A 16,897-nucleotide genomic window follows, 5' to 3' on the forward strand; every position below is an offset into this window, starting at 1 on the left:
AATTTTTTTTTTCTTTGAGATGGAGTCTCACTCTGTCACCCAGGCTGGAGTGCAGTGGTGCTATCTTGGCTCACTGCAAGCTCCACCTTCCGGGTTCACGCCATTCTACTGCCTCAGCCTCCCAAGTAGCTGGGACTACAGGCGCCCGCCACCACGCTCGGCTAATTTTTTTGTATTTTTAGTAGAGACGGGGTTTCACCATGTTAGCCAGGATGGTCTCCATCTCCTGACCTCATGATCCGCCCGCCTTGACCTCCCAAAGTGCTGGGATTACAGGCGTGAGCTACCACGCCCGGCCTATGTCATGTATTTTCTTTCTTCTTTTTCATGACCCTGAAAGTAGTGAGATCATGTTTTTTGTTTTGTTTTGACATGGAGTCTTGCTTTGTCACCCGGGCTGGAGTGCAGTGGCGCAATCTCGGCTCACTACAACCTCTGCCTCCCAGGTTCAGCCTCAGTTTCCTGAGTAGCTGGGATTACAGGCATCCACCACCATACCCAGCTAATTTTCATATTTTTAGTAGAGACAGGGTTTCGCCATGTTGGTCAGGCTGAGCTTGAACTTCTGACCATAAGTGATCTGCCTGCCTTGGCCTCCCAAAGGTTTGGGATTACAGGTGTGAGCCACTGTGTCTGACTGTGGTTTTTTGTTTGTTTGTTTGTTTTTATAGACAAGGTCTAGCTCTGTCATCCAGACTGGAGTGCAGTAGTACAATCATGGCTCACGGTAACCTCACACTCTTGGGCTCAAGTGATCATGTGCCCCAGTCTCCTGAGCAGCTAGGACTACAGGCATTAACCACCACAGCTGGCTAATTTTTAAATTTTTTGTAGAGTCAGATGCCGGGTGCCATGGCTCACACCTGTAATCCCAGCACTCTGGGAGGCTAAAGTGGGAGGACTGCTTGAGCCCAGGAGTTTGAGACCAGCCTGGTCAACATGGTGAGACCCCGTCTCCACACAAACACACGAAAGCCACATGTGGAGTTCAAGGCCGCAGTGAGCTATGATCGCACCACTGCACTCTAGCCTGGGTGACAGAATGAGACTCTATCTCAAAAAAATTTTTTTAACATAAAAAATAAAATAGTAGAAACAGGGTCTTGCTCTGTTGCTCAGGCTGGTCTCAAACTCCTAGCCTCAAACTATCCTCCTGCTTCAGCCTCCCAAAGGACTGGGATTACAGGCATGAGACACTGTGCTCAACCTACATGTTTCTTTTAAATAAGATACTAATGTAGGTCATTCAGAAAAGACTGGTCATCTATTGTTATTATTAATTTTATAGAGTTTCACTCTTTCACCCAGGCTGGAGTGCAGTGGTATAATCTCGGCTCACTGCAACCTCTGCCCCCTGGGTTCAAGCAATTCTCCTGCCTCAGCCTCCTGAGTAGCTGAGATGATAGGTGCCCACCACCATGCCCAGCTAATGTTTGTACTTTTAGTAAAAATGGGTTTTGCCATGTTGGCCAGGCTGGTCTCGAACTCCTGACCTCAGGTAATCCACCCACCTTGGCCTCCCAAAGTGCTAGAATTGCAGGCATGAGCCGCCACGCCTGGCCAGCCATCTATTGTTAAAGACCTATAGGATGTAGATTAGATGATGTTCTGGAAAAACTATTCCAGATTTTAAAGTCCGTCTCAGAGACCCTGCAATATCTAATGGTAGTCTCACCTGCTATAATTTAAAGACATTGAATTAATAATGTATTGGTAAGGATTAAGAATAGAAGCAATCATCTCACAGATAAATCCTAGACAGCTTTAACTGGATTGAAAAGTGTACTGCATGAGGAAGATGACTGACAGCTTGTCCTTGGGAAATACTGTATTTTTTAAAACAAACAAAAATTCCAGACACATGCTGTGATAATAAGATAAAACGGGAAAGTGTAGTTTGAGTGGTCACAGCAGAAATCCCAACTGACTCATTATATGAAGAAAAAGCTGAAGGAATGAAGCCAAAAGAAGTGGCATTACTTTTTGGAGACTTAGAAAGCAAATCTGGAATTTTTATGCTCAGTGCTTTGGTCCTTGGGCCCTAAAATACATAAAATAAGAATTCCTAGGTTTGTACCACTGTGGCATTAAAAGCTCTAACATCAGTCTTCTCTAGGCTAAGTAGTTCTAATTTCGTTAACAATTTCTCAGGTGAACAATGAGTCCACCAATTAACATGCTTCTAAGAGATTTTTTTTTTTGAGACGAAGTTTCACTCTTGTCACCTAGGCTGGAGTGCAATGGTGCAATCTTGGCTCACTGCAACCTCCACCTCCCTGGTTCAAGCAATTCTCCTGCCTCAGCCTCCCAAGTAGCTGGGATTGCAGGCGTGAGCCAGTGCACCTGGCCCTTCTAAGAAATTATATACCAAAAAAAGGAAAATAACATCTACGAAAAATTTATATGTGCCAAGTACCACTTTAGAAATTTTATGTTTTAATATTCACAGAAGCCTGGTGTATGTAAGGAAGGGATTATTTCCCTCATTTTACAGACGAGGAGAGTGACACACAGAGACTTGTACAAGCTTACAGGCAGGGCTATAATTTGAATGCAAGCCCACAGTACCCTTCAACGGCAGTGAGCAAAAGATCTAATTATTCTCTCAGCCTCTGCTTATTTGGGAGCTCCAGCATATTTTATGAAGACCCGTGGTTCTTTGGGTAGGTGCATTAGTTTCCTAGGGCTGCCATAACATTTTCTCGTAGTTCTGAGTGGTAGAAATCTGAAATTACATTGTTGTCAGCGTTAATTACTCATGGGGGCTCCAAGAGAGATTGTGTTGCATGCCTTTCTCCTAGCTTCTTGTGGTTGCCAGCAACCCTTGCTATTTCTTGGCTTGTAGCTGTATCATTCCAGGCTCTGATTTCATCATCATGAGGCATTCTTCCCCTGTCTGTGTGTTCCCCCCTCTTCCTATAAGGACAGCAATCATCTTAGATTTATGATTCACCCTAATCCAGGATAATCTCATCTTAACTAAGTATATCTGCAAAGACCCTATTTCTATATAAGGTCACATTTTGAGGTTCTAGGACATGAATTTGAGGGGACACTATTCAACCCAGTATAGTCAGAAAGAAAGCGAGCATGCCTGTTGAAAGGAGAAGACTGTTTTCCGGCCTAGAAGCAAAATACAAAAGTACGAAAAGAACTGATAATACAGAAATAGGCTGATGATATGTCTGATGGATGCATGAACTAGGGTTGCTACTTTTTTTTCCCTTTCTTTCTCTTCCTCTTTATTTATTTATTTATTTATTTTTTTGAGATGGAGTTTTGCTCTTGTCCCCCAGACTAGAGTGCAATGACATGATCTCAGCTCACTGCAACCTCCACCTCTTGGGTTCAAGAGAGTCTCCTGCCTCAGCTTCCTAAGTAGCTAGAATTACACCATGCCTGGCTAATTTTTTTTGTATTTTCAGTAGAGATAGGGTTTCACCATGTTGGCCAGGCTGGTCTCAAACTCCTGACTTCAGGTGATCCGCTCACCTTGGCCTGGGATTACAGGTGCAAGCCACCGTGCCCGGCCTCTCCTTCTTCTTCTTTCTTCTTTCTTCTTTCTTTTCTTCTTTCTTTTCTTCTTTCTTTTCTTCTTTCTTTTCTTCTTCTTTCTTCTTCTTTCTTCTTCTTTCTTCTTCTTCTTCTTCTTCTTCTTCCCCTTCCCCTTCCCCTTCCCCTTCTCCTTCTCCTTCTTCTTCTTCTTTTGCCCATGGGTACTACTAAAATGGATTGCTACTTTTTCTTATACACTTTCCACAGTCTTTTCCTAGTTCTAAGCTGGATCTCAGTCTCTGAAAGTTTGACAAATTAATGGCAAAAAAGGAGGACTGCAAACATCCAACTTATTTTTCTTCTTTCACTATAGTTTAGCGTATCAAGAGGATTTTTAATTTTTGTTAGAGACAGAGCCTCTCTATGTTGCCCAGGCTGGACTGCAGTGGCTATTTATAAGCACAATTATAGCTCACTGTAATCTTGAACTCCTGGCCTCAAGCAATCCTCCCGCCTTGGCCTCCCAAAGTGTTGGAATTACAGGCATGGACCATTGCATCCAGCCAGTTTTTTAAAACTAAGAATGCAGTATTTGTGACCCACTTGTTATACTCCAAAAATGCTTTATTGTGTATAGTCTGGGAATTCTTGACCTAGAGTCCCAGGATAGTTGAAGGAATCACTGAAATTACATTAATGGTTATGGTATCCTTGGCACATAGTAGTGGTATAAAAATTTGTTGAATGTGGAAATTAATATTTTAGGAGTGATGACAGAGTTCTCAAAATTCTGAAAGGGCTAATGATCCCAAGAAGGGAAAACCTTACTGGCCTAGTCAGTTACTCTCCATCTTGAAATTATGTAGTTTAATAATCCCACAACCATTCTGCATTTGATTCTATTCGTTTGCCCCATTTCCTTATTATTCATACACCACTAAGTCACAAGGGCAATAAGACAAACATAAATAAACCATGGACCTTTAGAAAAAAGCTTGAGGGCAAGGACTGATACAGGAGTAAGGATCACCTATTTTCACTGCCATTTAAAACTGACACTGAAGTCTGAGGCAAAATGAGGGCTCCACAAAGCAGAAATGAGTTACTGAGAGTGGTTTGGGAGTCTATGCTCAGGGGTGTTCAAGAAAAGGCATTTCCATCTGAAGGCAAGACACTGATCATAAGTTGGCAGTACAGAGTATTTTCAGTATTCAGTTCCGTTTAGCAGCACTAGAAGTCTTATGTACTTTTGGTCAGGGCTTAAAGAATTACTCATTGAAAGATGGTGCAAAGAAAAGAAATGAAAACAAGGACTACGAAGGGGTCACAAATAATTTTTAAAATGAAAGGGCTTTCTCCAAATGGTTGACCATGGGAATCACCAGTGAGCTCTTCACCTTTTATTTTTTCCTCACCTTTTCTATTTTATGTTGCAGGATTCTAATTTCATCTTCAAATTCGTTAATTCTCTTATCTCGTAGTTCTACTTCATTCGTTAAACGATGCTTGACTCTTTGAAGCTTGATTTTGTGTTGGTGATGTTTCTCATTATAGTTTCTATAAAAGTAAATTTGAGTTTAGACACATCTGAACACAGTTAAAATTTCTTTTGCCTCCTCAACATGCACCCTTCTTGGGTTTCCTCTTCTTGCTTAAGTCAGGGGCCTGGCATTGGATGTAGATACTTATCCTGCCTCACATCTTCCTGCCCTCCATTTCAGGGAGTGGGCCAAGGATAACTCCCTACATAACACCAGCTTTAACTACGGCTGTGGACTGTGGACTCAAGTATTTGGCTCATCTTGGTCTTTTTTGTTTTTTCTTTTTTTGTTTTAGACGGAGTCTTGCTCTGTTGCCCAGGCTGGAGTGCAGTGGCACAATCTCGGCTCACTGCGACCTCCACCTCCTGGGTTCAAGCGATTCTCCTGCCTCAGCCTCCCGAGTAGCTGGAATTACAGGCATGTGCCACCATGCCCTGCTAATTTTTTGTATTTTTAGTAGAGATGGGGTTTCTCCATGTTGGTCAGGCTCTTCTCGAACTCCCGACCTCAGGTGATCCGCCTGCCTTGGCCTCCCAAAGTGCTGGGATTACAGGCGTGAGCCACTGCGCCCGGACTACCTTGGTCTTGTACTGATGGTTGTGGTATATAACTTTAGCATCTGAGTTTAATTTAGGAAACTCCTTGATTTCTGATCCCTGACATCTAAATTCTGACTCCTGTTCCACCAATTCAGTCATTAACTTAAACTTTCCTTGTTCTTGGCTGTATCTTGGACAGTGATCTACTCACTTCAATCTTATCTAATTTCCAGATAACTGGGCCTGTTCTCAGTTCTTGAATTGAGTCTGGACCTCTTCTTCTTTTTTTGACACAGGGTCTCACTCTGTCACCCAGGCTGGAGTGCAGTGGTATAATCATGGCTCACTACATCCTTGACCTCCTGAGCTCAAGCAGTCCTCCCACCTCAGCATCCCAAGTAGTGCACACCACCACACCTGGCTAATTCTTTTTTATTTTTTGTAGAGATGGGTGTCTCACATGTTGCCCAGGCAGGTCTTAAACTCTGCCTCAAGCTATCCTCCTGCCTCAGCCTCCCAAAGTGTTGGGATTACAGGCATAAGCCACCCAGCAAATCTGGACTTCTAAAAGCCAGTTCCATGTAGGTCACTGTTCAAGACTCTGATTCTTAGATACATCTGAGTTACGGCCAATAAGCACATGAAAAGATGCTTAACATTACTAGCCATTAAGGAAATGAAGATCAAAAGCACAATGAGATACCACTTCACACACACTAGGATGGCTAGAAAAAAATGACAGATAATAACAAGTGCTGGCAAGGATGCAAATAAATTGGAACCCTTATACACTGCAGGCAGGAACATAAAATAGTATAATGTCTTTGGAAAATAGGTTGGCAATTCCTCAAATGGTTAAACATAGAGTTGCCATTTTTCTTTTCTTTTTTTTTTTTTGAGAAAGAGTCTCGCTCTATTGCCCAGGCTGGAGTGCAGTGGTGCGATCTCGGCTCACTGCAAGCTCCGCCTCCCGGGTTCATGCCATTCTCCTGCCTCAGCTTCCCTAGTAGCTGGGACTACAGGCGCCCACTACCACGCCTGGCTAATTTTTTGTATTTTTAGTAGAGAGGGGGTTTCACCCTGTTAGCCAGGATGGTCTCGATCTCCTGACCTTGTGATCTGCCTGCCTTAGCCTCCCAAAGTGCTGGGATTACAGGCATGACCCACCATACCTGGCCTAGAGTTGCCATCTGACCCAACAATTCTACCTAGGTATCTATTTTCAAGATAAATGAAAATATATGTCCACACAAAAACTTATACACAAATGTTCATAGCAGCATTATCCATAACAGCCAGAAGGTGGAAACCACCCAGATTGCCATCAACTGATGCGTTTATCTAGGCAGGCATGGTGGCTCACACCTGTAATCCCAGCACTTTGGGAGGCCAAGGCAAGTGGATCACTTGAGGTCAGGAGTTCAAGACCAGCCTGGCCAACGTGATGAAACCCCATCTCTACTAAAAATACAAAAATTAGCTAGGCATGGTGGTGGGCGCCTGTATTCAGGAGGCTGAGGCAGGAGAATCACTTGAACCCAGGAGGTGGAGGTTGCAGTCAGCCAAGATCACACCACTGCACTCCAGCCTGGGCAACAGAGGGAAACTCCATCTCAAAAAACAAACAAACAAACAAAAAACCAAATAGAGTATATCCATACAATGTCATAAAAAGAAAGGACCTACTGATACATGCTACAACATGAACCTTGAAAGCATTATTCTAAGTAAAACAAGCCAGGCACAACAGACCAAATACTGTATGATTCCATTTATATGAATTGTCAGTAATAGGCAAATTTAGAGAGAAAGAAAGTAGATGAGTGGTTGCCTAGTCTGGTGGTGGGGAGGGAATTGGGGATAGGGTGATAGCTAAAGAGCATGGGGTTTCTTTTAGGATAATAAAATGTTCTAATGTTGATTGTGGTAACAATCAAAACATGGACAAAAGCCATTGAACTATACACTTTAAACGAGTGAATTGTATAATATTTGAATTATATTGCAATAAAGCTGTTTAAAAAACCAAACAAACAAAAATCTAAGTTACCATTTCAAGCTACTATAACATCTGATCAGAGTAAACAACAAAGTAGATTAAAGCATCTATACTACCACTAGCCAAACCTCTTGGAGTATGACTGTGATACAAACAAAAAGAACGTTGTTCTTTAAAATTACGGAGAAGCTTCACTTTGAACCTACTAGATGTGATTACACCAAATAACTCTAAACCAGCCTCTGTACTGTTCACATTTTAGGCCTGATAAATGTTTGTTGTAGAAGGCTATAATGTGCACTACAGAATGCTTAGTAGCATCACTGGCCCCCACCCACCAGATGCCAGTAGCACCTCCTACAGTGGTAACAACTAAACCAGTCTCCAGACATTGCCAAATGTCTCTTTGCTCTGGAAGGCTGTAATTTTTTTTTTTTTTTTTTTTTTTTTTTTTAAGACAGTCTTGCTGTGTAGCCTTGATCTCCCCAGCTCAAGTGATCTTCCCACCTCAGCCTCCTGAGTAGCTGGGACTACAGGTGTGCATCACTATTGATATGGTTTGGCTATCTCCTCACCAAAATCTTATCTTGTAGTTCCCATAATCCCCATGTATCATGAGCAGGAGGTGATACCTGGTGGGAGGTAATTGAATCATGGGGGCGGTTGCCTCCATACTGTTCTATTGATAGTGAGTGAGTGAGTTCTCATGAGATCTGATGGTTTTATAAGGGGTTTTCCCCTTTTGCTCAGCACCTCTCCTTGCTGCCACCATGTGAAGAAGGACATGTTTGCTTCCCCTTGTGCCATGATTGTAAATTTCCTGAGGCCTTCTCAGCAATGATGAACTGTGAGTCAATTAAACGTCTTTCCGTTATAAATTGCCCAGTCTTGGGTATGTCTTCATTAGCAGCATGAGAACTGTCTAATACAACTATGCTCAGTTAACTTTTAAAACAATTTTTAGTAGACACAAGGTCTCGCTATGTTGCCCAGGCTGGTCTGGAACTCCTAGCCTCAAATGATTCTCCCACCTCGGCTTCCCAAAGTGCTAAGATTACAGACATGAGACACGGAGTCTAGCCTGGGACGCTGTGATATTGACAAAGATATATTTGGTCTCCCAGTTTTCTGGTGAAAACAAACACACACACACACACACACACACAAACAACAACAACAACAACAACAAAACCCTCAAGTCCTTGGAATCTTCTCTGGAGTAATAAGTGTCTTTTGTATGTTGATGAGATGGCTGGTGTCTGGAGGCCCTTAGAGAGCTTCAGGATACTAAGGCAGGATTAGAGAGTTGGGGCTTCCAGGCCCAAACCCTTATCATTCAGGGAGGGGAGAGGATGAAGGTTGAGTTGAATCACCAGTGGCCAAGGATTTAATCAATCATGCTGAGAAAAGAAAAATAACTCAGAGCAGTCTGAGCTATGTGAAGCATGCAAAATTCATCAGGCCTGAAGACACGAGTATAGAACTTCAGTCATTATCTGCCCCATTAAGCCTTTTATAACTGAATTTGCTTGGGGGTGACTGTTTTAAAGTCATTTTGTTTCTGACTAGCTGCCTCACTTGTTATTTTCTGTTCTTGAAATTTGTGATACAAATAATAATGTATAGCTGACCAGGCGTGTTGGCTTACACCTGTAATCCTAGCACTTTGGGAGGCAAAAGCGGGCAGATCACTTGAGGTCAGGAGTTCAAGACCAGCCTGGCCAACACGGCAAAACCACATCTCTACCAAAAATACAAAAATTAGCTGGGCATGGTGACGCACATCTGTAATCCCAGCATCTCAGGAGAGTGAAGCACCAGAATTGCTTGAACCTGGGAGGCAAAGGTTACAGTGAGCTGAGATTGTGTACTGCATTCCAGCCTGAGCAACAGAGCAAGACGGTCTCTGAAAAAAACAGAACAATGTATTGCCAATCAATGTATAGCTCATGCTATTTATTTATTTACTTTTTTTTTTTTTTTTTTTTGAGATGGAGTTTCGCTCTTGTTGCCCAGGCTAGAGTGCAATGGCATGATCTTGGCTCACCGCAACCTCTGCCTCCCAGGTTCAAGCAATTCTCCTGCCTTAGCCTCCCAAGTAGCTGGGATTACAGGTGTGCATCACCACACCTGGCTAATTTTGTATTGTTAGTAGAGACAGGGTTTCTCCATGTTGAGGCTGGTCGCGAACTCCTGACCTCAGGTGATCTGCCCGCCTCGGCCTCCGAAAGTGCTGGGATTACAGGCGTGAGCCACCGCGCCCAGCCTTATTTACTTATTTTAAGATAGAGTCTTACTCTATCGCCCAGGTTAAAGTACAGTGACATGATCTTGGCTCACTGCAACCTCCACCTCCCAGGTTCAAGCAATTCTCCTGCCTCAGCCTCCTGAATAGCTGGGATTACAAGCGTGTGCCACCACACCCAGCTCAACCACAGCAGGATAGGGCACTGCTCAGAGTAATGAGGCCCCCTTTCCAGGCCCTAGCTCCTGGACAGCATTTCTAGACATACCCTAAGCCATAAGGAAGCCTGCTCCCTTGAAGGGAAGGACCCAGTCCCGGCAAGATTCATCATCTGCTAATTGAAGAGCCCTTGGGCCCTGAATAACCAGCAGCAATACCCAGATACTATATCAAGGGCCTTGGGTGAGACTCTGAGACTTGCTGGATTCAGGTGACAGCACATTCCCAGCTGTGGTGGCTACAGGGTGAAACTCCTGCTTGAGAAAAGTGGAGGGAAAATTAAAGGGGACTTAATCTTACAGCATAGGTATGAGCTTTGCCACAGTAGGGTAGAGCACCAGGAAGGCTCTTGGGTCTATGACTCCAGGACTTGGCTCTTAAGCAGCATTTTTGGATATGCCCCGGGCCAGAAGGGAGCCCACTATCCTGAAGGGTGAGTACCAAGTCAGGCAGCATTCACCACAAGCTGACTTAAGAGACACTGGGCCTTAAGGGAACATTGGCGGTAGTCTGGCAGTACTTTCCTTGGGCCTGTGGTCATAGTGGCCATGAGGTGAGGCTCCTCTACCTTTGGAAATGAGAAGAAAGAGTGGAAAGGACTGCATTTTTGGGTTTGAGTACCAGCTCAGTCGCAATACAACAGAACACCAGGTGGACTTCTCAGGTTTTTTTATTTTAGTCTCTGGCTCCCAGATGGCACCACTGGACCTGCCTGGAGCATGGGAGAACTCGCTGCCCTGAAAGGAAGGACACAGGCCTTGCTGGCTTTGCATCTGCTGATTGTGGAGCCCAGGGACTTGAGCGGTCATAGGTGGTAGCCAGGGAGTGGTTACAGCAGGATTTGGGAGAGAACCATTGCTGTGCTGGCTTCAGGTATGACCCAACACAGTCCTAATGGTGGCCATAAGGGTGCTTGTGTCATGCCACCCCCACTTCCAAGTGGCTCAGAACATAGAGAGACTCCATTTGTGTGGGAGAAAGTAAGGGAAGAGAACAAGAGTCTCTGCCTAGTAATCCAGGGAATTCATCCAGATCTTTTCCAAGACCATTAAGGCAGTACCTCTACCAATTTGCAGCATTACTGGGCTTGGGGAATCTCCTAAAGCAGGTAGAGCTTAGATGACAACACCCAGTACTTTTGAATATCTGGAAGGTCTTCCCAAGAAGGATGGGTACAAATAAGCCCAGACTGCAAAGACTATAAGAAGTATCTAACTCTTCAGTGCCCAGACACAGATGAACATCTATAAGTACCAAGACCTTCCAGGAAAACATGACCTCACCAAATGAACTAAACAAACCACCAGGGACCTATTCTGGAGAAAGAGTTATGTGACCTTTCAGACAGAAAATTCAAAATAGCCGTTTTGAAGAAACTCAAAGAAATTAAAGATAATACAGAGAATGAATTCAGAATTTTATCAGATAAATTTAACAGATTGAAATAATTAAAAAGAAGAGGAAATTCTGGAGCTGAAAAATGCAATAGGCATACTGCAGAATGCATTAGAGTCATTTAATTGCAGAATTGATCAAGCAGAATTAGTAAACTTGAAGATAGACTATTTGAAAATACACAGGGCCAGGCGCGGTGACTCACACCTGTAATCCCAGTACTTTGGGAGGCCGAGGCAGGCAGGTCACCTGAGGTCAGGAGTTCAAGACCAGCCTGGCCAACATGGCAAAACCCTGTCTCTACTAAAAATACAAACATTAGCCAGGTGTGGTGGCAGGCACCAAAAATTCCAGCTACTCAGGAGGTTGAGGCAGGAGAATTGCTTGAACCTGGGAGGCAGAGGTTGCAGTGAGCTGAGTTCATGCCACTGCACTCCAACCTGGGCAACAGAGACTCCATCTGGAAAAAAAAAAGAAAAGAAAAAAAGAAAAAGAAAAGAAAAGTAAATACAAAGGCAGAGGAGACAGAAGACAAAAGGAATAAGAAAGAATGAAGCACACCTACAGGACTTGGAAAATAGCCTCAAAAGGGCAAATCTAGCCGGGCGCGGCGGCCCACGCCGGTAATCCTGACCGTTTTGGAAGCCAAGGCGGGCGGATCACCTGAGGTCAGGAGTTCAAGACCAGCCTGGTCAATATGGCGAAACCCCATCTCTACTAAAAATACAAAAATTAGCTGGGTGTGGTGGCACACGCCTGTAGTCCCAGCTACTTGGGAGACTGAGGCAGAAGAATCGCTTGAACCTGGGAGACAGAGATTGCAGTGAGCTGAGATTGTGCCACTGCACTCCAGCCTGGGTGACAGAGTGAGACTGCATCTCAAAGAAAAAAAAAAAGAAAAAAAAGAAAAAGAAATAGGAGTAGGAAGTGTATTCAAGGGGATAATAACAGAGAACTTCCCAAACCTAGAGAAAGATATCAATATCCAAGTACAAGAAGGTTATAGAACAACAAGAAGATTTAACCCAAAGATTACCTCAAGGCATTTAATAATCAAACTCCCAAAGGTCAAAAATAAAGGATCCTAAAAGCAGCAAGAGAAAAGAAACAAATTACATACAATAGAGCTCCAATATGTCTGGCAGCAGACTTTTCAGTGGAAGCCTTACAGGCCATGAGAGAGTGGCGTGACATATTTTAAGTGCTGAAGGAAAAAGCTTTTACCCTAGAATAGTATATCCAGTGAAAATATCCTTCAAGCATAAAGGGGCATGAAGGGGAAATAAATACTTTCCCAGACAAACAAAAGCTGAGGGATTTCATCAACACTGGCTCTGTCCTACAAGAAATGCTAAAGGGAGTACTTCACTCAGAAAGCAAAGCACGTTAATGACTAATAAGAAATCATCTGAAGGTATAAGACTCACTGGTAATAGTAAGTAAATAGAAAACCACAAAATATAACATTGTAACTGTGGTGTGTAAACTACTCTTAAGCAGAAAGACTAACCAATAAAGCAATAAAAAATAATGACTACAACAATTTTCAAGACATAGACAGTACAATAAGATATAAATAGAAACAACTAAAAGTTTAGAAGTGGAGGGATGAAGTTAAGGTATAGAGTATTAGTTTTCTTTTTCCTTCTTTGTTTATGCAAACCATGTTAAGTTGTAATCACGTTAAAATAATGAGCTATAAGATAGTGTATTAGTTCACTTTCAAACTGCTGATAAATACATACCCAAAAGTGGGAACAAAAAGAGGTTTAATTGGACTTACAGTTCCACACAGCTGGGGAGGCCTCAGAATCATGGCGGGAAGTGAAAAGTACTTCTTATATGGCAGTAGCAAGAGAAAATGGGGAAGAAGCAAAAACGGCAGCCCCTGATAAACCCATCAGATCTCATGAGACTTGGTCACTATCACGAGAATAGTATGGGAAATACCGGCCCCCATGATTCAATTACCTCCCCCAGGTCCCTCCCACAACATGTGGGAATTTTGGGATAAAATTCAAGATGAGATTTGGTGGGGACACAGCCAAACCATATCATTCCACCCAGGCCCCTCAAAATCTCATGTCATGACATTTCAAAACCAATCATGCCTTGCCAACAGTCCCTAAAAGTCTTCACTCATTTCAGCATTAATCCAAAAGTCCACAGTCCAAAGTGTCATCGGAAACAAGGCAAGTCTCTTCCGCCTATGAGCCTGTAAAATCAAAAGCAAGCCTATTACTTGCTAGATACAATAGGGGTACAGGTATTGGGTAAATACAGCATTCCAAATGGGAGAAACTGGCTAAAACAAAGGGGTTACAGGGCCCATGCAAGTCTGAAATCCAGTGAGGCAGTCAATTTTAAAGTTCCAAAATGATCTCCTGTGACTCCAGGTCTCACATCCAGGTCAAACTGATGCAAAAGTGGGTTTCCATGGTCTTGGGCAGTTCCATCCCTGTGACTTTGAAGGGTATAGCCTCCCTCCTGGCTGCTTTTATGGGCTGGCATTGAGTGTCTGCGGCTTTTCCAGGCATATGGTGCAAACTGCCAGTGGATCAACAATTCTGGGTTCTGGAGGATTGTGGCCCTCTTCTCACAGCCCCACTAGGCAGTGCCCCAGTAGGGACTCTGTGTGAGGGCTCCAACCCCATATTTCCCTTCCACACTACCCTAGCAGAGGTTCCTACCCCTGCAGCAAACTTTTGCCTAGGCATCCAGGCATTTCCATACATTTTCTGAAATCTAGGTGGAGGTTCCCAAACCTGAATTCTTGACTTCTGTGCACCCACAGGCTCAACACCACGTGGAAGCTGTCAAAGCTTGGAGCTTCTGCCTTCTGAAGCCACAGCCCAAGTACTACGTTGGCCCCTTTCAGCCACAGCTGGAGTGGCTGGGACACAGGGCACCAAGTCCCTAGGCTGCACATAGGATGGGGACCCTGGGATCAGCCCATGAAACCACTTTTTCCTCCTGGGCCTCTGGGCCTGTGATGGAAGGGTCTGCTGTGAAGGTCTGACGTGGCCTGGAGACATTTTCCCCATGGTCTTGGGGATTAACATTAGGCTTCTTGCTACTTATGCACATTTCTGCAGCCAGCTTAAATTTCTCCTCAAAAATGGGTTTTCTTTTCTTTTCTTTTTTTTTTTTTTTGAGATGGAGTCCCGCTCTGTCGCCGGACTGGAGTGCAGTGGCACAATCCTGGCTCACTGCAACCTCCATCTCCCGGGTTCCAGCGATTCTTCTGCCTCAGCCTCCCAGGTTTTTCTTTTCTATTGCATCGTCAGGCTGCAAATTTTCTGAATTTTTATGCTCTATTTTCCTTTTAAAATGAAATGCTTTTAACAGCACCCAAGTCACCTTTTGAATGCTTTGCTGCTTAGAAGTTTCTTCCACCAGATACCCTAAATCATCTCTCTCAAGTTCAAAGTTCCACAAATCTCTAGGGCAGGGGCAAAATGGTGCTAGTCTCTTTGCCAAAACATAACAAGAATCACCTTTGCTCCAGTTCCCAACAAGTTTCTCATCTCCATATGAGACCATCTCACCCTGGACCATATTGTTCATATCACTATCAGCATTTTTTGTCAAAGCCATTCAACAAGTCTCTAGGAGGTTCCAAACTTTCCCACATTTTTGTGTCTTCTTCTGAGTCATCCAGATTGTTCCAACCTCTGCCTGTTACCCACTTCCAAAGTCGCTTCCACATTTTTGGGTATCTTTTCAGTAATGCCCCACTCTACTGGTACTGGTATTAGTTCGTTTTCACACTGCTGATAAAGACATACCCAAAACTGGGAACAAAAAGAGGTTTAATTGGAATTACAGTTCCACATGGCTGAGGAGGCCTCAGAATAATGACGGGAGTAAAAGGGACTTCTTACATGGCAGTGGCAAGAGAAAATGGGGAAGAAGCAAAAGTGGCAATCCCTGATAAACACATCAGATCTCATGAGTCTTATTCACTATCACAAGAATAGCATGGTAAAGACTGGCCCCCATGATTCAATTACCTCCCCTTGGGTCTCTCACACAACATATGGGAATTCTGGGAGATAAAGTTCAAGTTGACATTTGGCTGCGGACACAGCAAAATCATATCAGAGAGTATTTGCAAGCCTCATGGTAACCTCAAACCAAAAACAAAATACAACATATATACAAAAAATAAAAAGTAAGAAATAAATCATATTACAGAGAAAATCACCTTCACTAAAGACAGGAAGGAAAGGAAGAAGGAAGAGAAGACTACAGAAAACCAGAAAACAAATAAGAAAACATCAGGAGTATTAAGTCCTTACTTATCAATCATAACATTGAATGTAAATAGACTAAACCTTCCAATCAAAAGACATAGACTGGCTGAATAGATTAAAAAACAAGACCCAATGATCCGTTTTCTACAAGTAGGACATTTTATCTATAAAGATACAAATAGACTGGAAACAAAGGAATGGAAAAAGATTCCATGCCAATGGAAACCAAAAAAGAGCAGAAGTAGCTATACTTATATCAGACAAAATAGATTTCAAAACAAAAACTGTAAGAAGAGACCAAAAGGTCATTATATAATAATAAAGGGGTCAATTTAGCAAGAGGATATAACAATTGTAAATACATATATACACCCAACACTGGAGCATCCAGATATATAAAGTGAGTATTATTAGAGCTAATGAGAGAGACAGATCTCAATACAACAACAGGGGGAGACTTCAACACCTCACTTCCAGCATTGGATAGATTTTCCAGACAGAAAGTCAACAAAGAAATATTGGATATAATCTGCATTATAGACCAAATGGACCTAATAGATATTTACAGAACATGTCATCCAATGGCTGTAGAATACACCTTCTTCTCCTCAGTATACATATCATTCTCAAAGATAAACCATCAGGTCATGAAACAAGTATTAAAACATTCAAAAAACTGAAATAATATCAAGCATCTTCTCTGACCACAATAGAATAAAACTAGAAATAAATAACAAGAGGAATTTTGGAAACTATACCAATACATGGAAATTAAACAATATGCTCCTGAATGACCAGTGGGTCAATGAAAAAACTAAGAAGGAAATTGAAAAATTTCTTGAATCGAATGATAATGGAAACACAACATACCAAAACCTATGGGATACAGCAAAAGCAGTAAGTTTATAGCTGTAAGTGCCTACTCCCCAAAAAAAAAAAAAACTGCAAAAAGCAATTTAGTGATGCATCTTAAAGAACTAGAGAAACAAGAGCAAATGAAATCCCAAATTAGTAGAAGAAAAGAAATCATAAAGATCAGAGCAGAAATGAATGAAATAGAAATGAAGAAAACAATACAAAAGATCAATGAAACAAAAAGTTGTGTTTTTTTAAAGTTAAACAAAACCAACAAACCTTTAGTAGGCTAAGAAAAAGAGAAGATCCAAATAAATAAAATCAGGGACAAAAAATGAGATATTGCCTTTTTC

General features: G+C 42.6%; 1 protein-coding gene and 1 long non-coding RNA gene across 2 annotated transcripts in view; one reads left to right on the forward strand and one right to left on the reverse strand.

Moving 5' to 3' along the window:
• Positions 1 to 16,897, forward strand: part of LOC108530379 (uncharacterized) — a 131,775-nt gene that overhangs the window by 34,500 nt on the left and 80,378 nt on the right. The window lies entirely within an intron of this gene.
• Positions 1 to 16,897, reverse strand: part of CCDC30 (coiled-coil domain containing 30) — a 126,509-nt gene that overhangs the window by 12,157 nt on the left and 97,455 nt on the right. The window contains 1 exon segment of the mRNA XM_017873228.1: positions 4,911 to 5,052. Within this exon segment, the coding sequence (XP_017728717.1) occupies positions 4,911 to 5,052 (142 nt within the window).

Source organism: Rhinopithecus bieti, unplaced genomic scaffold, assembly GCF_001698545.2.
Source record: "Rhinopithecus bieti isolate Rb0 unplaced genomic scaffold, ASM169854v2 scaffold_6907, whole genome shotgun sequence".
In the NCBI taxonomy this organism is placed as follows: Eukaryota; Metazoa; Chordata; class Mammalia; order Primates; family Cercopithecidae; genus Rhinopithecus; species Rhinopithecus bieti.